This window comes from Acomys minous (assembly GCF_964271855.1).
Source record: "Acomys minous genome assembly, chromosome: 3".
Taxonomy (NCBI): Eukaryota; Metazoa; Chordata; class Mammalia; order Rodentia; family Muridae; genus Acomys; species Acomys minous.
In genome coordinates, this window is record NC_140485.1 from 76,557,930 (window position 1) to 76,581,458 (window position 23,529).

The 23,529-nt window shown below is 47.4% G+C and overlaps 1 protein-coding gene across 2 annotated transcripts; it reads right to left on the minus strand.

Moving 5' to 3' along the window:
- Positions 1–12,451: 12,451 nt before the first annotated feature.
- Positions 12,452–23,462, minus strand: LOC311594799 (uncharacterized protein). Of its 2 annotated transcripts, XM_084776829.1 has the most exons (6): positions 23,365–23,462; positions 20,835–20,970; positions 20,508–20,666; positions 19,592–19,648; positions 16,445–16,564; positions 12,452–16,357 (listed from the first exon to the last, which is right to left on the minus strand). In XM_084776829.1, the coding sequence occupies exons 1-4, from the start codon at positions 23,433–23,435 to the stop codon at positions 19,643–19,645; spliced, it is 372 nt and encodes a 123-aa protein (XP_084632955.1). In that variant the 5' UTR covers positions 23,436–23,462; the 3' UTR covers positions 12,452–16,357; positions 16,445–16,564; positions 19,592–19,642. The 2 variants fall into 2 exon arrangements, with proteins under 2 accessions (XP_084632955.1, XP_084632956.1); XM_084776830.1 differs by lacking the exon at positions 23,365–23,462 and having other exon boundaries at positions 20,815–21,049.
- Positions 23,463–23,529: the final 67 nt, after the last annotated feature.

The window sequence follows — 23,529 nt, forward strand, 5'->3', positions numbered from 1 at the left end:
AGGAGAGACTGCCAGGCACAGTTGGGCAGTTGCTATAATACGAAGCTCATGAGAGCCGTTGATATCAGGAACCTGCCAGCGTGCATAACGAGGAACAGTCACCCCCCGCCCCTCAACCTGCAGTCTCCAGTCTGACAGTGAGAAGACAGCAGAACCCAAGCTGAGTGACACCATGCAGGGCACTTTGCCACCCCTCTACCATCAAGGTCAGTTAGGCATGGTAGCACTCACCTGTAACACCAGCACTCGAGAGGCTGAGACCATAGGATCACTTACTCCAGGCTAGCTTGTGCTACATAGGGAGACTTGGTCTCAACAAAATGAAAAATAAAATTTAGTTGTCATGGCCAGGGAAAGCCAAGCGGAAACACCATGATTAAAAGCCAGGCTCTCTTTGCATGGGGTCCTGGCAAAGAAAGCAGGTGTCAGTGGGTAAACCGGTAGAATACAGCCTGTAGTTCAGGTGATGGAAATGTGCTGTTACGGACTCCTGTGGTTTGAGAAACGGTTCCGTAAGACACTGACATTAGGGGAAGCTGGGTGAAGGCTATATGGAAATTCTCTGTGCTGAGTTTTACTAATACAAGGCTTTGGCTTCATATTTTAAATTAGTTAATTTACGAGTTCTTAGGTGTTTTGTTTGTATGTACGTCCTCATACCACATTCGTGCATGGATGGCGCTCTCTGAGGCCAGAAGAGGGCACCAATCCCCGTACACTGGGGTTCCAGATGTTGTGAGCCACCATGTCGGGGACTGACTGTCAGTCTTCTAGAGGAGCAACTGCCCCTAACCAGTGACCCGTCATCTCTCCAGCCCGCACAAGGTGTTTGTTTGTTTGTTTGTTTGTTTGTTTTTGTTTTTGTTTTTAAATCAGTTTTCTGGGAAGGTAAGATAGTTCGGTGTGTATGGACACTTGCTGCCAAGCTTGACTCCCCGAGTTTGATTCTGGGGCCCACATGGTGGAAGGAAAGAAGCAATCAATACCTGCCAGCTGTCCTCTGGGTCCCGCATGGGCACCATGGAGCACACAGGCACACAAATAAGTAAATGGGGTAAAAAAAATTTTTTTTTCAATCAAGTTTGCTGGTTGCATAGTCCAAATATTAATTAAAAACTTGAAATATTTATTTGTGTGTGTCTGCCCTTTAGGGGGTGGGGAGGCTTCAGAAACCTTGAGAGCTGGAGTTATAGGCAGTCGTGAGCCACCATCTGGGTGACGGGAACTGAACTGGTGTCCTCAGAGAGAACAGCAAGCGCTCTTAACCACTGAGCCATCTCTCCAGTCTGGATTTCGAATCTTTTATTAAAAATAGAAGAAAGGGCCTAGTTGTGGATGTCTATGATCCCAGTGCTAGGGAGGGAGAGGCAGGCTGCTCTTGTTGGCTTCAAGGCCAGCCTGTTCTAAATAGCAAGTTCCAGGCTAGCCAAGGCTGCAAAATGAAAAATCTCAAAATAAATGAACATTCATTTATCAAGGAGAGCCAGGCCTGTAGCACAGGCATAAGGCAGGAGGATCTCAAGTTCAAGGTCTGCCTGGGATACAGACATATTTGTGAAGCAGAGACTATTGAGGACTTGCCTACCCTGTCTTGGCAGAGTGTGGCCGTCAACTCCACCTGCATCCAAGCTTGCCTATTTCAGGCAGAATTTTGTCTGTGGCAGAAAACAAGGACATTTTTGCCCAGTGGCTGGTTTGCCACCTCTGAAGCCATCTCCATAAGGAGGTTCCTCGATGCTCATTACCTTCTTTGAGGCAGGCTGGGTGTTGCCAGGAGTCAACCTGTCTCGTTTTTCAAAAAATCCTCAATACAAAAAATTCTTTAAACACCATGTTCTGTAGGTCTCTGAGGTTTTTGAAGACCTTATCTGAATATTTTACCTTGTCTATCTATTGATCTACAATGTATATTCTTGTGATAAAATTGATTAAAAATAAACTTATTTTACATAAATATATAATATTCTATACCCATGAATTATTTTTTTTCTTTTTTTTTTTGGTTTTTCGAGACAAGGTTTCTCTGTGTAGCTTTGGCTGTCCTAGACTCACTTTGTAGACCAGGCTGGCCTTGAACTCACAGCGATCCACCTGCCTCTGCCTCCCAAGTGCTGGGATTAAAGGCGTGCGGCACCACGCCTGGCTTATACCAGCGAATTAAAAATAGCCCTGTGAGGAACAATTAAAGCCTTAAGTTGAAGAGTAGATTCAATAATCTACCCTTGGTCCTATCATCCCTATATATTTCTATGTATGCTTGCATGCCAGAAGAGGGCATCAGATCACATTATAGATAGTTGTGAGCCACCATATGGTTGCTGGGAATTGAACTCAGGACCTCTGGAAGAGCAGTCAATGCTCTTAACCTCCAAGCCATCTCTCCAGCGCCCTCTTTTTTTTTTTTTTTTTTTTTTGGTTTTTCGAGACAGGGTTTCTCTGTGGAGCCTTGGCCATCCTGGACTCACTTTGTAGACCAGGCTGGCCTCGAACTCACAGTGATCCGCCTGCCTCTGCCTCCCGTGTGCTGGGATTAAAGGCGTGCGCCACCACACCTGGCCCTCCAGCGCCCTCTTTTAAGTTTTTAAGTGTGTGTGTGTGTGTTTGTGTGTGTGTGTATGCATGCAAGGTATACAGTGAAAGTGTGGCTCAGAAGACACCCTGTGGGAGTTGGTTCTTTCCAAATATCATGTGGGGGTCCTGGGGGTAGAACTGGGGTATTCAGGCTTTGTGGCACATGCCTTTACCTGTTGAGTCATCAGGACCCAGCCCCAGCATGTAACTCCCTTGCCTTAACAAGACAACAATTGGCCAGTTTGTACCCACGAGTTCTCTGTCGATTCAACCAGTGTCAAGTGTTAGGAAACTGGTTAGATATTAGCCCGCCCTCAGGATCATTAGTCTGTGGAGCCGAAGGCTAGAGCAGCAGGATTCTGTTGACTGCTCAAAAGAATGGAATCTGCGTCCTTCCGTGGCCCTGAGGTAGAGTGGGCTTCATGACATCCTGAACTGCCTGGAAGGTCATTATGACAACTATCTAAACCTGGCTCCAGGAACACCAAACCTTATGAGCTTACCATGTAGCAGGTGGCTCTAAAAACAAAGACATACCAAAAATTAGCCTTCTGGGGAGAGTCAGTCCTATGAATCATCTGGATGGGAAAAAGGCCCCTCAGGAAAAACTAGTTGTTTTATAGAGGTTAGAAACAGTATAAGCCAATCTAAAATGTAGATTGCAACACTCTCACCCTGAGATTGGTCCACATTGCCCTGCAATAAATTCTATCTTCTATGCTATTGTGTGGGTGCCTTGTTAGAATTCTTTAATCCCAGCACTCGGGAGGCAGAGGCAGGTGGATCGCTGAGTTCAAGGCCAGTCTGGTCTACAAAATCAGTTCCAGTACAGCTAAGGCCACACAGAGAAACCCTGTCTCAAAGCAACAACAACAACAACAACGAAGTGTTGAGAAGTAGGAGAAAGTGTGCCACAGAGGGTGGGCAGGGGGCCTGGGAGGTGGGGAATGGACGGGTGAGCTTTGAAGTTTCAAAAGCTCGTGCCTGGGCCAGGCCTATCTGCATGCTGCCACGCTTCCTGCCGTGATGGTAAAAGACCAACTTTCTGGTTTTGGTTTTGTTTGTTTGTTTGTTTGTTTTTTCAAGACAGGGTCTCTCTGTGTTGGCTGTCCTGGACTCACTTTGCAGACCAGGCTGGCCTTGAACTCACAGCGATCGGCCTGCCTCTGCCTCCCGAGTGCTGGGATTAAAGGCGTGTGCCACCTGAAGCTGCAAGCAAGCCTCCAGTGAAATGGGTTCCAGGGATGAAACTCAGGTTTTCAGGCTTGGGAACAAGTACCTTCACCCTCAAGTCATCTAGCTGGACCTTGGCAAGGTATTTTACCACAGCAACGGAAGAAGTTCTGAGACCAACCTATACTGCAGACAAAGTGCATTTTTCTCGTCATTACTCCCTGCAGTGCAATGAATTTCCATTGTACTGCATGTTATGAATAGTTGAGAGATAATGTGTAGGCGCTGCTCTCAGATCGGCCCGTGATATGCCAATAAAGCAGTTTATATAGCCAATCACCGAGCAAGGGAGAAAATGGGGCTGGACTTCCTGCCAGTCAGGGGAGGAGGATGTGGTGAATTCAGCCTTGGGCTGAGGTCCAGGAGACATCAGGAGAGAGGCAGCTGAGCAGGAAAAGCTACAATGTGCAAGTATCTCTGGGATGTACACTGGAAGGAAGCCAAATTAGCTTAGAGGGTTAAGAATAGAGTAGTAGGGCTGGAGAGGTGGCTCAGAGGATAAGAGCACTGGCTGCTCTTCCAGAGGTCCTGAGTTCAATTCCCAGCACCCACATGGTGGCTCACAGCCATCTAAAATGTGATCTAATGCTCTCTTCTGGCGGGCAGGCACACATGCATTCTGAGCACGAGCACTGTAATATGTAATAAATAAATAAATAAATAAATAAATAAATAAATCTTTAAAAAAAAGAATAGAGTAGTAACTGCTCAGCCACTGTGTTGTCAACTTATAAACATATTTATATATGTCAAGCATAATATATATATAATATATCAATTATTTGGGTGATAGCCAGGTTAAGAGAGAAAAACACAATTATATAAAAGTAGCCTTAATGATAATATACAGGAGGATACCGTTAAGATTTTGTCTAAGGCCGGGCGTGGTGGCGCATGCCTTTAATCCCAGCACTCGGGAGGCAGAGGCAGATGGATCGCTGTGAGTTCGAGGCCAGCCTGGTCTGTAAAGTGAGTTCAGGACAGCCAAGGCTACACAGGGAAACCTTGTCTCGAAAAACCAAAAAAAAAAAATATATATATATATATATTTTTTTTTGTCTAAGTCTGTGTTCTCTTACTGTGAAGAGACACACAACCAAGGCAGCTCTTATTAAAAACAACAACAGTTAGCTGGGGCCTTGCTTATAGCTTCAGAGCTTAGTCCATTTTCATCATGGTGGGAAGCATGCGAGCACACAGGCAGACATGGTGCTGGAGAAGCAGCAACCGAGGACCCAGATCTGAAGGCAGCAGGAAAAGAGAGTCACTGGGCCTGGCCTGAGCTTTTGAAACCCAAAACCCACCTTCAGTTGCACCCTCTCATTAACAAGTCCACACCTTCTAATCTCTCTCACGTAGTGCCACTCCCTGACGACGGAGCGCTCAAGTGCATGCGCCTACGCCATTTGCATTCAGATCGCCACAAAACCACAGTTGTATATGACACTACCTCACTTTGTAGGAGGTAAACATGTGGACTTTGGTGTCTTCTACAGTCCTAGGACCGACCCCACGCATAGTGAGGGGTGACTGTGTGTGTGCTGACAACCATTCCTTGATGTGGACTCTCTGTGCGGACACACAGGAGGTGGCACTTGGAGGTGCTCAGTGACTAGTGACTGTCCAAGGGGACAAACTCTGGCTTACTGGACTTAACTCTAGCGTGCAGCATGTGATGGCTTGGAGGAGGGGCTGTCTTCAGAAGATTCTGAAATAACATGCGTGATTCCTTCAGGCTCCCCTGACACATGCCTGCTTGCTATCTGTGAAGATAGAGGTGAAGGGTTCAGGAGAATGGGAAGCCCTGGCCACAGCAGCTTCTGTAAGCCGCGAAAGATGCAGCAGCCCCCCTGCCAAGCAAGCATCCCCATCACACTGTTTTCCACAGTTCTTAAACTCCGTATTCTCCAGATCTGCTGTGTCTGATAAGGTGGCCACATGTGGCTGGTGAGCATTTTAAACAGACCTAGATTTAATTACGGGGGCCGGAGAACTAGCTCTGCAGTTAAATGTGTTTACTGCTCTTGCAAAGAAACAGGAGACGCATTAGGTGGCCCTCTTGTGGTGCCCTCAGGCACCCACATGCATGTGGTGCACACAAACTTATGCAAGTACACACACACATACATATTTTTTAGGATTAAAAAAAAAAGATTTATTTATTATTTTGTATACAGTGCTCTGTCTGCATGTACACCTTCAGGCCAGAAGAGGGCATTAGATCATGTTATAGATGGTGGTTGCTGGGAATTGAACTCAGGCCCTCTGAAAGAGCAGTCAGGGCTGCTAACCTCTCAGCCCCCACATATACATTTTAAAAAAATATTTCAAAAATAAAAAAATTGGGATGTACTATTGTGTGTGTGTGTGTGTGTGTGTGTGTGTGTGTGTTTCTAATTTCAAGGACGTTTGGAGGAGATCTTTCTTTTTATATTTTATTTATTATAATTTAATCATAGGGGAGAAATCTTATTAAGGCAGAAATAGGGGGACATGCCTATAATTCCAGCACTCAGGAAGCTGAGGCAGAAGGAGTTCAATTGTAAGGTCACTCCAAGATGCATAGTAAGGCCACCTCAGAATAAAAATCTCACTGAAAAAAGCAGTAACCTGGCCCAACAGCACAGCTCCTTAAGAATCCTCATTGGGGGCTGGAGAGATGACTCAGTGGTTAAGAGCATTGCCTGCTCTTCCAAAGGACCAGAGTTCAGTTCCTAGCACCCACATGGCAGCTCACAACTGTCTGTAACTCCAAGGTCTGACACTCTCACACCAATGCACATAAATTTTAAAAATTAAATAAAATATGTATTTTTAAATCCTAATCTGCTCTCTTTGGAGTACATGCCAGAGGAAGGACACAGTGAACCAATGGAACTTCTTATATATATATATATATATATATATATATATATATATATATATATATATATATATATATATATATATATTTTTTTTTTTTTTTTTTTTTTTTTTTTTTTTTTTTTGGTTTTTTGAGACAGGGTTTCTCTGTGTAGCCTTGGCTGTTCTGGACTCGCTTTGTAGACCAGGCTGGCCTTGAACTCACAGCGATCTGCCTGCCTCTGCCTCCCAAGTGCTGGGATTAAAGGCGTGTGCCACCCTGCCAGGCTGTAGCTATATTCTTGTATAGAGTTTTTGTTAAAGTTGTTTTTATGAAATTGTGTTTGTTTCTCAGTTCCTCTCTTAGCATGGCTATCACACAAATAATTGAAACTCTATTATATTTTTTGTAAAGATTTATTTATTATGTATACAGTATGCATCAGATCATATTATAGATGGCTGTGAGCCACCATGTGGTTGCTGGGAATTGAACTCATGACCTCTGGAAGAGTAGTCAGTGCTCTTAACCGCTGAGCCATCTCTCCAGCCCTGTTTATAAGCTTTACAACACAATAACTGAGCACTTATTATTCTATTCTTAACCCTTTATGCTAGTCTGGCTCCCTCTTTCCCCAAATCCCTGCGCTACCTGCACTTTGTGTCTTTCCCTGCTCCAGAGGAACCTTTCTTCTCTCTCCTGGGCGTCTGCCTGAGGCTGAATCCCCTGCTTCCTCCTCCAGCTCCTCCTCCCCTGGCTGGCAGGAAGTCCATCCCTATTCTCTCCCCTGCTCAAGAACTGGCTGTAAGCTGCTTTATTGGCATATCAGGGGACAATAAGGAAACAGTGCTTACACAACATTAAGACAGGAGAGTCTCAGAACAAGGATTACAACCAGATATAGAGGGTACAGAAAACAGCGTTTAATTACACAATAACCTTGTGCCTACAGACCTGGCTGGCATGAAGTGGGTCTTTCTGTTTCTCTAAGCCTTGGCTTCTTAGGTTGTAAAAAAGGTGTCAATTAAATCTACCCCCACTGGGTTGTGGGTATTAAATGAGATGATTACATGTATTGGCTAACACCATGCATGGCATTTAGTGCAAGTTCAATCAATCGACAGTGATGCCTAACTGCCAAGATGCCTGCAGTTAGCAGACCAGAAGGGACATGATGTCACCTCAACAGAGGAGGCTACTGTGGTGGCATTTTTGTATTTCTTATTCATTTGAGCTATCAGTCATCTATATATGCTCATCAGACAAAAATAGCTGACATTTATTGAGCACTCAGAATGAGGTGGGTACTCTGCCATATATTTAACACCACGTATCATCCCAGCTCAAACCTTGCTATTTAAGACAAGCGCTAATTTGTGGTCAATATATGTAGCCAAAACCTGAGGTTCAGAGAGGCAAAAGAAGGTGCCCCAGGCCCCTCAGCAATCAAATGACTACCTTAGAACTTGACAGGTCAGTATGCGTTCTCTAGGTGACTTCTAGATTAAGGCTGGACCAGGATGCTGGAGACATGGTAGGTGTCAACATGGAGCAGGGGGACTACATGACCTGTTGCTGTCAAGCGCTGTCAAGGCCACCAGTGGCTTTGTATTTCCCCATCCTTTTATGTTGATGGACACCCTCCAGGTGTGTTTGGCACCCTGCTGCTATGTTTGGGAGTAATGAACAGAGACTCAGAGTTCCCTCTAGAAATGAGAACAGCAGTGGCTGTTGAAGAGACAGGAATATTGATCATATGACCATACTTTATTCAAAACAAAACAGGGAAGACTACACCCCTGAACCTTGTGGGTGCTGCCCACACTAAGAGGCAAACCATCACTTGCTCAGACTCTTGATGCAGCAGAGCTCCCCAAGAAGAAACGTGCAGTCTTGCTCATCACTGCTGTTGGTCCCCAACCAAGGTCATGGCTTGGGCCCATCAATGGCTGCCCTTGGATAACTGCTTCCCTAGTCTACTATGCTGGCTAGTTTTATGTCAACATGACACAAGCTAGAGTTACCTGAAGGGGGGGAACCTCAATTGAGAAAAATGCCTCCATCTGGCTATAAGGCATTTTTTTTTTTTTAGTGATTGATGGGGGATGGCCCCGCCCATAGTGGGTGGGGCCTTCCCTGGGCAGGTGGCCCTGGGTTCTATAAGAAAACAGGCTGAGCAAGCCATGTGGAACAAGCCAGTAAGCAGCACCCCTCCATGGCCTCCGCATCAGCTCCTGCCTCCAGGTCCCTGCCCTGTTTGAGTTCCTGTCCTGACTTCCTTCAGTGACAAACAGTGGTATGGAAGTATAAGCCAAATAAACCCTTTCCTCCCCCAAGTTGCTTTTTGGTCATAGTGTTTTACCCCAGCAATAAAAACCCTAATGAAGACATCTTAGTGACCTATGGTCAGAGAGAAGGAGGAATGGAATCAGCAGGTGTGGAGCTTAACCACAGGTATGCCCAGCCTCCTGCTGACTGCAAATCCTGGCCAGACCCATCTGCCACCCTTACCTTAGTGCTTGGCACACATTTACAACCAGGAACAGCTCCTGTGGCCTCAGGCGCTGCAGCCTTCCCAGATCGCTGGGTCTGGTACCCATGAGGAGAGCTCCTCTCCATCCTGGTCTACGCTGTGACGAAGCTTAAACAGGCTGCAGAGATGCCCAGAGGGGATCCCATCCCATCACCCAGGTGACTTTCAGTCTACTCAGGTGCAAAATGCCACGCCTCTAGACTTCCTAGCCTGGCTCCCTGCTTCATAACTTTTTCCTTGTCCATCTCCAGCTCATGTCAGCGGCACGCCCCTGTCCTCTGCAAGGTCAGTCCTAGGAAAGAAAGATCTGCTTTTTGGTTTGTTTGCTTTGCCAAGTCCTAGAACTGCCTGTATAACCGGTATGGGAGGGGTAGAGGGCACCCTTCCTGGAGGAGGTGGCACTGCTAAGCTAGCTGTCCAGTAGAGGACACAGTAAAAGAACACATGCAGAACTAGGCACAGAGGCTGGGGGGCTAGGGACCAGGGTGCCTGTGGGAGTTTACTGCCCAAGGGGAAAGGTGGAGGGGCTGGCTTGGGAGAAGGGAGAGGCGGGGCTTTACCTGTGCCCTCTGCTGGCAGAGAGTCAGGCAGGGCGAGAGAAGCTGGGCCAGAGATGAGGGGTGAAGGTCCCTCCGTTTCATCCTTTAGTGAATGAACTCTAAGGGTGAGTTGGGAAGAGCTGTCCTTTACTGACTGCTGACTGGGAAGATCTGTACTATGCTGTTGACTGTCGGTAGCTACTTTCCTGTTGTGATAAAGCACGTGGACCAAAGGCAATTTAAGGAAGAGAGTGTTTCTTTTGGCTTAAGGTTCCGGAAGAGGGAGAAGAGTCCCTTATGGCAGGAGGGCATGTGGCACACGGCAGGCATGGCGGCAGGCGCAGCAGGCTGAGAGATCATATCTTGAAGACCAAGTGTAAAGCAGAAACTGAACTAGAAGTGAGGCACGGCTTTTAAACTCTCAAAGCCCGCCTCAGTGGCCTACTAAGGCTGCCCCATGCCGCCAGCCATAACCTCTCCACGCAGCTCCACCAATGCGGGACCCAGTGTTCAAACGCCTGTGCCTAGGGGAGATATTTCTCATCCAAACCATCACAACAACCACTGTACCAGGATGCGCAGAAGAAAAGACATTGATACACAGATGCCACAAATCAGCCAGTCTGGCTTGTTGAGAAGCAAATATTGGGGTCTGGGGAACAAAGCCACTTAAGCAATCATGCCACATACCCCAGACTCCCTAACTCCTCTCCAGCAGCCCCTCAGCCTCCCTCTTTTCTTTTCCCCATCACTACTATCTCCCACAGAGCACGGTCTAAACAGAGTACCAGGGAGCCCTAGAGACAACCCTGCCCTCAATGGTTAATGGGGGGGCTACTGGGCCATGAGCAGGCACAGTATCTGGTAAGCAGAGAGGGCCAGCATTCTCACGGCACCAGGCAACAGCAAAATGTCCCTGAAGGCAGTGGACTCAAAAGTAGGAAGATATTTGCATATATGGAAGAAAAATTTATTTCTCCCTAATAATGAGAGGTAGTTTGAAAGTGGCCAGAACGTTAGGAAAGGCTGGGAAGATTTCCCAGGAAGAAAACGAGATGGTTCTAGAAAGGAGGGGAGGCAGATACAAGGCGGAGAGGAGGATTCAGCCCAGCAGCACCCTTTGAGGAGTCTGAGGGCCAGGCTGCCTGTTTCAACCTTAGCTCCAGTCACGGTGGGGGAATTCAGTGGAAGGAATGTGTCTGTCTACCTGCTCATTTGGGCCCTGGCCTTAGGAAGAGTTCTTCTGTGTGGAAGGGATTGGAAACACAGGGGCAGAGAAGCACGTGGTCATCGTTGCTATGACTGCTACTGACCCTCATCTCCCAAGACCGAATACCTGTCACGGTAACATGAATGGCCATATTGGGCACTTGCCCACGGTGTCCCAGAGTTCTCGGAAGGCAGGTTGTGTCGCTTTGAATAATAATGGCTCCCATATATTTGAATGCCTAGTCACCAGGAAAAGGAACTGTTTGAAAGGATTAGAAGTGGGGGGGGGGGGAGGCCTGGAGAGATGGCTCAGCCATTAAGAGCACTGACTACTCTTCCAGAGGTCCTGAGTTCAATTCCCGGCAACCACATGGTGGCTGACAAGCATCTACAGTGAGATCTGATGCCCTCTTCTAGCTTGCTGGCACACATGCAGGCAGAACACTGTATAAATAATAAATAAATCTTTACCACACACACACACACACACACACAAAGATTATTAGGAGATATGGCCTTTCTAGAACAGATATGGCTTTGTTGGAATGTACCTCACTGGGGGGTGGGCTTTGAGGTTTCAAAGGCTCACACCAGACCATCTTCTCCTGCTGCCTGTGGCTCAGGATGCAGCTCTCAGCTCCTCCTCTAGCACCGTGCCTGCCTACTGTCATGCTTCCTGCCATGACGCTAACGGGCTAAACCTCTGAAACTGTGAGCCAGCCCCCAATTAAATGCTTTCTTTTTTATAAGACTTGCCTTGGTCGTGGTGTCTCTGCACAGCACTAGAACAGTAACTAAGACACTGACTGGCTCCTTTCCTTTCTTTTATTTTAAGGTCTGTTTGTTTGTTTGTTTGTGCAGCATTCTGCCTGCTTGTGTGCTTTCAAGCCAGAAGAGGGCACTAAGTGTCATTATAGAGGGTTACGAACTCAGCTCCTTTGGAAGAACAGCCAGTGCTCTTAACCTCTGAGCCATCTCTCCAGCCCTGACTGGCTTTTTTTTTCCCCTCCCCACCTAGAGCTTAGTGTGCTCCTGCCTTTCTCAAGGCCTTTAGCCCCTCATACCATCTCTGCCAACCAAAGCCTCCTTCTCTCTTTTTAAGCCCAAATGTTCCTCGACCAAGTCAAGTCACATAGCTCCCTTCTCTCCTAAGCCCCAGCCCCAAGACACGCTACAAACTCACAGTCCCCAATCAGGCCTTAGACAGATGCCAAGTGGAGCTTCTCAGTGAACTAAGCCAGCCTTCTGGGGCACAGGGGTATCTGGCAAGCAAGGAGAGCAAGAACAAGCAGCAGGCATACTTCAGAATGTCTTACGGTGGGTAAGAGGATGGCATCTCACGGCCTAGGAAACTTCAGGCCTTACCCAAGGACAAGCAAGGAGGCAGAGCCTGGCCACACATGACTTGGCTGGGGTGAGGGAAGCCAAATTCTTATCCCCTATGGCTGCCAGGGTCTCGGCGCCCACCAAGGCCAACAGAGTAACGATTCGCACGAGGCAAGAAGGCACGACTCAGTAACACCATGGTGTTGATTCAACTTTAGTAAGTGATGCGTCAGATATCTTTTTTCATCTTCGTATAACTATAATTTCCACTATCCGAGCTTTATAAAACAACTAGCTTATTCCAAAAACCAGTATTATTACATTTGGACTGCTGAGTTAAGATTAGTCTAGCCAACATATCGCCCATCCATGTGACTAAATGTTTGGATACGATCTTTTGTCCAGACAACTGGTCCCAAAGAATAAAAACAATTATAAGCATGGCAAAACAACATCATACTCTGTTACAGGTGTGCCTTTTATCCCCACTGACAAAAGGCATTTGGATTCTGCACGGACAAGCTGAGAATCAACATGTAATACAGTCAAACATAACAACAACATTTTGGGGGGTCAGTAGTATTAAGTCCTTGTTTTTTGCCCAAAGTCTTGGCTTATAAGGTAAGTCCTGGTGTCTTCCCAAGTTATTGGCTTCCTCTTGGGACGTCTCCTTTTGATGGATTTGTCGTCTGTCTTTAGACACTTCATTCGGCTCCTCTTCCTCTTGGGACATCTCCTTTTGATGGATTTGTCGTCTGTCTTTAGACACGTCATTCAGCGCCTCTCTTCCTCTTGGGACATCTCCTTTTGATGGATTTGTCGTCTGTCTTTGGTCTCTGGACTGCTGTCCTTGCTGGATGTGTCAGAGCAGGAGCCACCTGGGACTTCATTTAACTTTCTATAAGACATAAACACAACCTCGCCTCGATGATAGGACACCGGGCCCTTTCCATTGGTTAGCTTGTAGATTTTTTTTTAAAGATTAATTTATTTACTACATATACAATGTACACCTGCAGGCCAGAAGAGGGCATCAGATCCCATTATAGATGGTTGTGAGCCACCATGTGGTTGCTGGGAATTGAACTCAGGACCTCTGGAAGAGCAGTCAGTGTTCTTAACCCCTGAGCCATCTCTTCAGCCCTGTAGACTTTTTTTTTTTTAATATATACTTTAGGTTGCTCCTTTAGGGTAAAATGCTTTTGGAAAGAAGACAAAGTATTATCCTTTAAAATGAAAAAAAAAATTGTAAGGGATTTTATGGTGGACATGATTAATAGTCCACAAATTGAAAAAAAAAAGCATTTGCTTTATAAGCAGGTCCATTATCATTTTATAGTTGTAATGGGAATCCTAGTAAATGGGAAAAAAATGTATAGAGAGCTATCTGACAAAGTCAAGTTTCAGGTACGAAATGACGGTATTTTCTGGAGGCCCCAGGGTACCATGCCACGCCTGGGCCGTATTCGGTATTTAACTTTTAAAGATTTAAACCTAAGCCTGTTTACATAAGATCCATTTTAATTTTGAGTTCAAGAGGGCTCTCCTATTAGGAAATAGGATATTCAGAAAGTACCTCAGAAACAGGCACCTGAAGGAGAAAACAACTGGGCTGCCCTGTGAGAGCATGAAAGTACATACCCAGCTGATCCTAAAAAAAAATACAAAACTGTGAAAACATCAAAGCAAAACGGTGGCATGGAGGAAGAGTTTGCTGAAAGGCTCTGGTTCTCACGACAGGTCAGAGTCTCAGGCTGCACCAAAAATGATTTTAGGTGAAAACTTTAAAAATATTAGCCTAACTCAACCCCTTCTGGCCTCCAAGGAAATTTGACAAACATACAATTATGTTTTTCAGTCCTTGGCCACCGTATTAGCAAGGAATATTCCAAAATTACTTTCTTGGTTCCAATTTGCCCCTATTGTTTTTTTTCTTAAATCCATGTTAAGCTTTTTTTTTTCCTTTTAATTTCTTTTGTTATGTTGTGCAAAATTACAAATTTTTAAAATGAGATTTTAGTAATCATAAATACCAAGGAATCTGGGTGGTGTTTGGCCTCTCAGCACCTGAAAGGCCCGAAGTGAGAAAGCCTGTGAAGGACAAGATAAAATCCATTATTTTGCTAAGAGCACATCATTGGATGGATACTGAGTTCCATCAGATCGCAAAAGCCCTGACTGAGCCTGGCTGGGCAACCTCCAGGAAGCCAGACCAGCAGCGGAGTCCACGCAGCCTGGAGAGAAAACAAGAAGTATTATTCACTGGCCTCTAAAGAGTACAAGGCATGCATCACTGTACTCCAGCTTGCAAAATAATCGGCAAGGATTTTATCTCCTCTTTCATGGGCCTCTGTGACTTTAGCTCCTACGCATATCCAATTTCTTTCTCTCTTTTTTTTCCTCTTTGAAACAGGGTTTCTCTAGGTAGCCCTGGCTTTCTTAGAACTTTCTCTATAGACACCACCACCTGGCTGCATTTCCAATTTTTAAGATCAACAGTTTCTTGTTTAGGAAACCAAGGACTGAATTTTACAGACCAAGCGCCAGAGCTATTGCCCTGAGCGTGTTTGCTCCTCTGTGTCTTAACAAAAGTCTCAGTAACTGTATAAAATGCTTCGTCTCCGAGGACTGAGAAGAACCGTAGCTTGTTCTATTCTTCTTACTTACCGTTGTGACCCTTCCGGTGAGAGGACCGAACTCCTGCCCTTGTCGCTATTTAAAGAAAGATTTTTCTTACCTTGCTCCAAGACTTGAACCCCTCCCGTTGGCTGCCAGTTGTGGGGCTCTCTGCAGACACCACAGCCAGCCAAGCAATGGTCCAAGTAAGGGAAAAGGGCAGTATGGTTCAACAGGGGTCAGAACCCAGTGTTGAATGGAACTTTATTTTACTATACTATTTTATTTTTGAGACAGGGTTTCTCTGTGTAATCCTGGCTGTCCTGGACTCGCTCTGTAGACCAGGCTGGCCAGGAACTCAAAGATCCGCCTGCCTCTGCCTCCCAAGTGCTGGGATTAAAGGCGTGCGCCACCACCGCCCGGCTATGTATTGGTTCAAACTTCAGGAGTTTGACACCAGCTAGTTTACTCTAGGCATATTTAAGCATAGCACAAGCTGCTGAAGCAATTTTCTGGTGATAATTAACACAACCCCATGTGCACAATAAAGCTTAAGCCATGACTACATTAAAACTCTATAGATTAACTACACACGACACCTTTTTTTATAATTTTTTATTTAGTTATTTTGGTTTTACAATACGGATGTTTTCTCTGTGTAGCCCTGGCTGTCCTGGACTCACTCTGTAGACCAGGTTGGCCTTGGACTCAGAGATCCACTTGCCTTTGCTGCTGGAATTAAAGGTGTTAGTCGCTGCTGCTGCTGCTGCTGCCACCGCTGCCAGCACCGCCTGCTGCCAGCACCGCCTGCTGCCACCACCACCATTACCATTACCACCACCACTGCCACCGACGGCACTGCCACCCCAACCATGCCACTACCATTACTGTATAGATCACACAAACGGCGCCACTCAAGTAAGTGATAAAATTAAATTAAAGACAGAAACAAAAAAAAAAAAAGAGAGAGAGAGAAAGCAGCAATAGGACTGGCAGATGAGCGTATGGGACAAATAAAAAGGGTCTAGGGAAGGATGTGGCACACAGATAGCACAAAGGTCACCAGGATATCAAACACCTCCGCTCCCAGCCTTCCGGGAGGAAAACAGGGTATGTGTCTCATCCTTTGAAGAGACAACCCTGCGTGTTTAATATTTCTGGTTTCCCCGGTTGCTAATCTGCGAGAACAAGGATGCCCCGCTCTCAACAGTGGACATCTGTGAGAACAAGGATGCCTCGGTGCCACATTGCATGCTGTGGCACTAAATGGAATGACAGAAGCAGCTTGGCCGGTTTCGTATTTCCCCTCTGAGGCCTTCATTTGGTTTCCTTGAAGAATCTCTGACTTTGGTCTCTAAGCTCTTCACTCTGCATGCTCACCGAGTTGGAAAGGTGTAGCCGGTGGTAGTCAGGTCTGGCGGCGCGCTGTCTGGCAGCAATCTCGCTCTTCCCCCACTATGACGTACCCATGGACACCGCCACCGTAGCCTAAGGCAGAAATTCAGGCAAGGCCAGCGGCTTATAATTTTCATTTCAGAATGTATATTACGACCCAGTCATCCGGCAGGAGCTCACCTGAATGAGACTCCTGCAGGCAATCATGGTGAGATGCTCGGTGACCCAGTGCCTGTGCTGTCTTCCTGCTCGGGGCTCCAGTGGTCTTGTCTTTCCATGCTGATGTCAGCGAGAATGCTCCTAATTAATGAGGGGGAAAGAGTAAACATGAAAACGGTCCTATTGGTGTAAATCAGCTCCCTATATTGTTACACAGAGAAACCCTGTCTCAGAAAAAGCTAAAACAAAAAACAAAAACAAAAAAAAGCAGCTCCCTATAGGACAACTGAGCAGTTGCATAAGGGGCAGAGACACACAACTCAGAGGCTCACTCCCAGGGCTCCTCCCACCAAGGTCCCCTCCATCCAGAAGTCCTCCCTATATGTTGTCATACGTGGCCTGCACCTCAACCTCAAAGTCCCTCTCATGCCCTCATGAAAAACAAATGTCCTTCTGTCCACTGAATCACAGTTCTTCAAAGGTCCTCTTAGGCATACACATCAACTCCAAAAGATCACCTCTGCTGGGCATGGTCCTGCATGCCTTAGATTCCAGCACTCTAGAGGCAGGAAACTGAATTCAAGGCCAGCCTGGGCTACAAAGGGAGTTACAAGACTACAAAGAGATCTTGTCTCAAAAAACAAAACAACCCCCCCCTCCCCCCCCCCCCGCCACACACACACAAAGGCAGCTTCCCTATGAACAGCTTGGGCGATGAGCACACACATCATTATGTGTGATTCACCCTGGCCTTTCTAGATTCTAAAGTGTCAAAGCCTTCATCCCTGATAGCAGGGAGCCAAGCTGAGAAAGGCCAAGCCAAAACATGAAGGCATTGTGGCACACGTCTCTTTTTTCAGTCCTAGCACTTGGGAGACAGAGGCAGGCCAGCCAGACCTACATAGTGAGACCCGGTCTCAAAACAAATGAACAAAACAGAACTGAACAAAAGCAAGATGCCTGCCATCACTGACTCTCGCTCAGTGGCCCATGTCCTGTGGGGGAGGCTGAAGTGTTGGGCAACAAAGAAGCAGGAGTGTGTGAAAGCACCAGCATTTGAGAGGGACAGGAGTGGACCCTTCAAACACGGGAAATGGCCTTCGGCAGCTCCTCTCCCTGCATTAAGGATGACCAGAGCACGGGCAGCCCATGGTCGCTTCTAAATGCAGGTCCATACACAGGAACAGACATGAGGGCAAGAGGTGCTGACACTAGAGGCCTGCAGCCCGAGTGCAGGAAAGAGGCCAGCCAGCTTCCCCTGCCCCCAGTGTTCAGGAAGGCCAGGGGTAACCAAAGAGGAGTCCCTGGGGCGTTGGGACAGACACATGAGCTCAAGTGGAGCAAAAGTTATCTGTCATCATATTTATTTACTTATTTGGCTTTTCTGTGTGTAACCCTGGCTGTCTGGAACCCTCTCTGTAGACCAGGCTGGCCTTGAACCCACAGGGAACTTCTGACTCCCAAGTGCTCGGATTACAAGCATGTGCCACCACACTCGGTTATCATTTTGTTTTTTAAATACTGGAAATGAAGTTCCGAGTCTGACTTTGACTGAGAGAGTGATGGAGCAGGGACTCCAAGCAACATGTATGGTGCTGTATCAGATGCAAGGGACCAATACTCCAGAGAATGGACTGGACAAGACATCTTACTTCTAGTAGAGGTGGGTCTAGAATGTTCCTAACTTGACAACTCCCGTGATGTCTCTGTATACAGCGGACTCACTTGCAAATGGCATGAAAGCCTGATAAACACCTAGCTTGCCACTGCTCACAGCAGGGTATGGTGGTTATGGGGAAAGTGGTTGGCTCAGGAGTTACCAGTCAGTAAGCATCCCATAACTGTGGGCTCTTATTTCTACAAACCCACTGATGCCTCTAACTCCTAAAAAGGATATTGCGTACCGTCTGTGGCAGGGCGGTCACCATGCGTTATACCACCAATGCAAATAACCCCCAACAGGATAAAATGAGTGCACACAGCAGGTTTGTGGGAGGGGCCACTGTGGACTGGCAATGACCTTGCAGGCCATCTAGGAGAAGTGAATACTCAGGGCAGGAAAATAAAAGCCCTGAGTGAGGACAGTAACAATGTACATGTGGGCAGAGCTGATACCCTAGAGGCCCAAATGTATGCAGAGTTGAGAAACCCACAGTGTGGGAAAGCTCCCAGCATTGGAAGGCATGGGTGTGGACCTTCGCAACACAGGACGGTTCTTTCCACACATCCTCTGCCTGTACTGCCAATGCCCAGGGCATGGGTAACCTCTGCTCACTTACGAATGCAGGGCCAGAGATGGCAGGGGGCCTGCTGTCAGAGGCAGAAGCTTTTGAGCAGCCAGCTCAGCTAATTACAAAAACCTAGGAAGTACATCTAATCCTGTAAAAAAAAAAAAAAAATACAGGGGTGAGGGGTTGGGGAGGGGTGTGGAGGGGCGGGGTTCCTGATCCTAAGGAATACTACCCGATGGTTCTCCTGCTTTCTGGAGGAGGAGGAAGACTTGGCCTGGATAGTTTTATGTCAACTCAATACAAACTAGAGTTACCTGAAATGAGGGAACCTCAACTGAGAAGATGCCCCCATCCTGCTGTAAGGGATTTTCTTAACTAGAGATTGATGGGGGAGGGCCTAGCCCATTGTGGGTGGGGCCTCCTCTGAGCTGGGGGTCCTGGGTTCTATAGCATAGCAGGCTGAGCAAGCCATGAGGAGCAAACCAGTAGGCAGCGCCCTTCCATGGCCTCTGCATCAGCTCCTGCTTCCGGGCTCCTTGCCACGTTTGAGCCCCTGTCCTGACTTCCTTTGATGATGAACAGTGGTGTGGAAGTGTAAGCCAAATAAACCCTTTCCTCTCCAGGCTGCTTTGGTCACGGTGTTGGCACTGCAGCAATAGAAACCCTGACTAAGTCAGACCTGGGTACAGCTGGGTATGATGCAGCATTCTTCCTGCTTCTGATTCAGACCTTTTGCTGCTCAATCCACCCAAGCAAGGAGGGTCTCAGGGGGACTCGGGACTGAAGTAGGCTCAACAGGAATTCCCCAAGGGGGAATAAAACCGGGGGACAGGGACGCAGCCACCTTCATCTTCTGTTTATTTGCTTCCCAGTCTATACGATTCCTGAGAATCTGTGAGCATTGCTTGAGGACAGCCATCTTAATTTCATACTCTACCTTGGGAGCACTGTGGTCCAGCTGCTGCCGTGGCCCCTCTGCACCAGGATGTCAGTTCTGCAGTAAACAAAAAGCAAAAAGCACTTGTATGCGCATCTAAATGTCACCTGGTGAAATCCGCCCTGGGCAGTACATGAAGAGTCCCTGGCACATCAGCCGCGTACACCAGATACATGGGAGGCTGGGTTACTGGTGACGCAGCATCTTCTCGTGACTCAGCATCTTCTCGTGATGCAGCATCTTCTCGTGACTCAGCGCCTTCTAGTGACGCAGCGTCTTCTCGGGATGCAGCACTTTGTAGTGACGCAGCATTTTCTCACGAACAAAGAAAAATGCGCAGGACCCTCCCCAACCACTGCAGTGTCTACCCTGCTGCGGCTGCGCGTGCTGGCCACAAATTATCTACAGAGAGCACTTTTTGGATCTTTTGCGCATGCTCTCATAAGACTGCAGAGGTTCTAGAAGGTCCCTTTATCCCACCTCCTGCCAAAGAACCTCAAATGGAAAAATACTGCCTGACTGCCTAACTGACAGCTTCAAAGACCTCTCAGCCCTACGCAATCCTCATTTCTGGCAAGACTCTACCTTGCTGTCCATAAAAAGACCAATTTAGGTTCAAAATGAGATATCGGTTTCATTCACACCACAAACACTGCATCACTACCGTGCAGTCAGGTCCTAGAGTTCAAAACAAAACAGGTGGCCAGATCTGCCTTTGCAGCTTCCTTACCTGAGAATGAAGGAACTACGCTCACATAGGACCTGAGGTCTTTCTAGCCTGAGTCCCCACTCCCTAGAGACCCACCAGCCTGTCCTCAGAATCCGGCTGAACTCCAAACCACCCCTTAGTTCTGGAGCCCACGGGAAGGCAATTAGGTAGCACTCTTTGTCTTCAAGGTGCACTAGCAACGCTTACCTGGACACCTGCTTCCTGGACAGTGGAGCCCACCAGCGAGTGCGGAGAGTGGGCGGGAGGGGCGTTGGGTGCCGCAGAACCAGCTTCGTCATCCTTCGTGCTGTCTAATGGGCCAAGGCCCAGAAGAGAAGCAACTACACTGTCAACAGTCCGAGGACCCTGAGTAAGAAAGGACAAGCGGCTTCTGGTGCTACAGGAGCCCTAGGCACCCGACTCAGCCCCCAACCGCATCCCCGGGTCGCCCTCCCAGAGTTTCTCTCCCATCAGTTCTAGTCCATCGGACCGGGATGCCGAGGTAGCAGCCCACCTATGCTCGCCTTCGAGTACCTCAGGATGTCGTAGCCACAAGGGTGGGAGGATCAAGCTCGCGCTGTAGCCTCGAGGGTCTTGGGCTTTCTTTAAAGGAGACTGGAGGCCTTGGAGGCGGCCAAGAGCGCAGACCGAAGACGACACATCTTGCAAGCTGCGATGTCAGGCAAAGACTGCGTGAGTGCCGCAGTGTGGGACTGCGCAGGACCCTCCCCGACCACTGCAGTGTCTACCCTGCTGCGGCTGCGCGTGCTGCAGGCTCAACTCCGCCTTTGCGCATCTAGCCCCTATGCGCGTGGCTCTGCAGCGTCCCCTGCTGGAGTAGATGTGAAATGCTAATGCGCCAGCAAGGCTCTTCCTCAGTCCTAGCATCCACTCTACCAGTTTATTCCACTCATGCGTTCATGCATCCATTTTGCCAGAAAATATGCATGGAACATCAGCGTCCTCCCATCCCATTAGTCGTCCATCCTATTAACCCGTCTTTCCCCATGCATGCTTCTGTCTGCCTGTCCATCCATCCATCTAGCCTTTCACTAATCTACTGATCTAGCTTTGCACCCACCCAAAATATCCACCAAGGAACTATTTCTTAGCAAGGGACAGACTACGCACTAGAAATAAAATAAGACAAACATGACCCTAACATGGTTACATTTACATGGGCATGATAAACAAATAGGCCAGAAAATTCAACTATTAAAATGGTTGGAGAACTGGCCGGGCATGGCGGCACACGCCTTTAATCCCAGCACTTGGGAGGCAGAGGCAGGTGGATCGCTGTAAGTTTGAGGTCTACAAAGCGAGTCCAGGACAGCCAGGGCTACACAGAGAAATCCTGTCTCGAAAAAAAAAATGGTTGGAGAGATGGCTCATGTGGCTTAGAATTTGATCTCAAGTTGTCATTCTTTTTGTTGTGTGTTTAGCTGTTTTTCAAGACATGGTTTCTCTATGTAGCCCTGGCTGTCCTCGAACTCACTCTGTAGACCAGGTTTTGTCGGGTCCACTTAAATCCAACATAACTCAAACACTAGGCCAATGCAGATGACAAAAATTTATTGTAATCAAGCTGATACTCATCAATCAGGGCCACAAAACACTCAGGAGCTGAACTGTGACCCTGAAGGGACATTGTACAGCATATTTAAAGGAAACCACAAATTGCGGGAGAGCAGGGTGGGCTGGAGCATTGTCCAGACATATTTTGACAATCAGGGTGGAGCAAGGGAGTTTCCATCAATCGGGATAGGAGTGGGTTCCTGGGCCTGGGCCTGCCAGCAATGTGGAGAAGTTATCTCTGAGATGGCTGGACTCTGACAACTGCCTTTTTCCAAGTTGTCCCTGAGGTGTCTGGACTCAGACAACTGTTTCCATACAACAGAAGCTGTTCAAGCTATTGGGAAGTCCACGGCTCCCCTAGGGCCTGGGACCTTGAATTTTGTTTCTCCGTATGATTAAATGGAGTCTGAAAGGGAAATGGTAATACTTAGAATAAGTTTCTTTTGCTTGTTTCCAACACAGGCTGGCCTTGAACTCACAGAGACTCGCTTGCCTCTGCCTCCTGAATGCTGGGATGAAAGGCTCGAGCCACCACTGCCTGGCCAGGTTGTCATTTTTTGGTGGCAAGTGTCTTTATCAGGCCATGTCTTCCCGGGGTGATATGACTCTAACGTCAGTTCTCAGGGCAACAAAGGAGTACAAGTGACAGCCAGTATTTTTGAGCACACAAAGTATTTTAGGTGGTTTTGACCCACTTAACTTTTTATGCCCAGCATTACAAACTGAATGGTGACTTGCTCCCCTAAATCCATTTTGTATCCCTATCTCCTACCATTGTAGTATCAGGTTGTTGGATCTTGATGTATGGGGGCGGGGAAAGTGATCAGGTTATGAGGGTTCCCTGGAGCTTGCTTCTCCCTTCTGACATTTGGAGAAGATAGGGAAGCAACCATCAGCCTGTGATACAGTGGTAGGGTGGGGTGAGGCTCCTCAGATACTTAATCTACAGATGCCTTGCCCTCAGACTCCCCAGTGTGTGGCTGTGGCAAAATTCTGAGGAAGACAACTTAAGAGACTTGTTTTAGCTGTTGGTCGGTTGGCTTTGCGGTTTCTGGGTCTGTAGTGAGATCTCAAGTGGTCATGGCAAGAGGTATGTGGTGGGACAAAACTGCTCATGGTGTCCAGAGAGCAAAAGAGAAAGGACCAGGCTTCTCTTAACACGCCCAACCCCAACCCCCACCACAACGCCAGGGCAAGTGTCTAGTCACCTCCTCAGATGGCACGCCTCCAGTCACCTCTCCTTCTTCTACCAGGCCCTAGCTACCAAGTCATTAGCACACGTCCTTTGGGGTCATTTCTATTTCATAGTGTACCATCTAGGCTCCAGAACTGCAAGAAATAGGTTTCTATTTACAAGCCATTCAGTTTACAGTAGTACTTTGTTAGTGCCAGCACAAATGGACTCGGAACACAATTCTATAAGGCAAACATTAGCGCTATTCCATTTGCTGACAAGGAAATAAAAGCTGGGACTGTTTGATGGACTTACCCCTTGTCAAGCAGTTCAGATGTAAAAAAACTGCGTATGTTCTTTAAGGGGCAGCCGCAAGCACTGCGCATGCTCTAAGTGGCAACCGCAAACACTGCGCATGCTCTAAATGTCTGTCCCCCAAGCATTGCGCAGCATACTACTTTACCTATGGCGGCAGAGGAC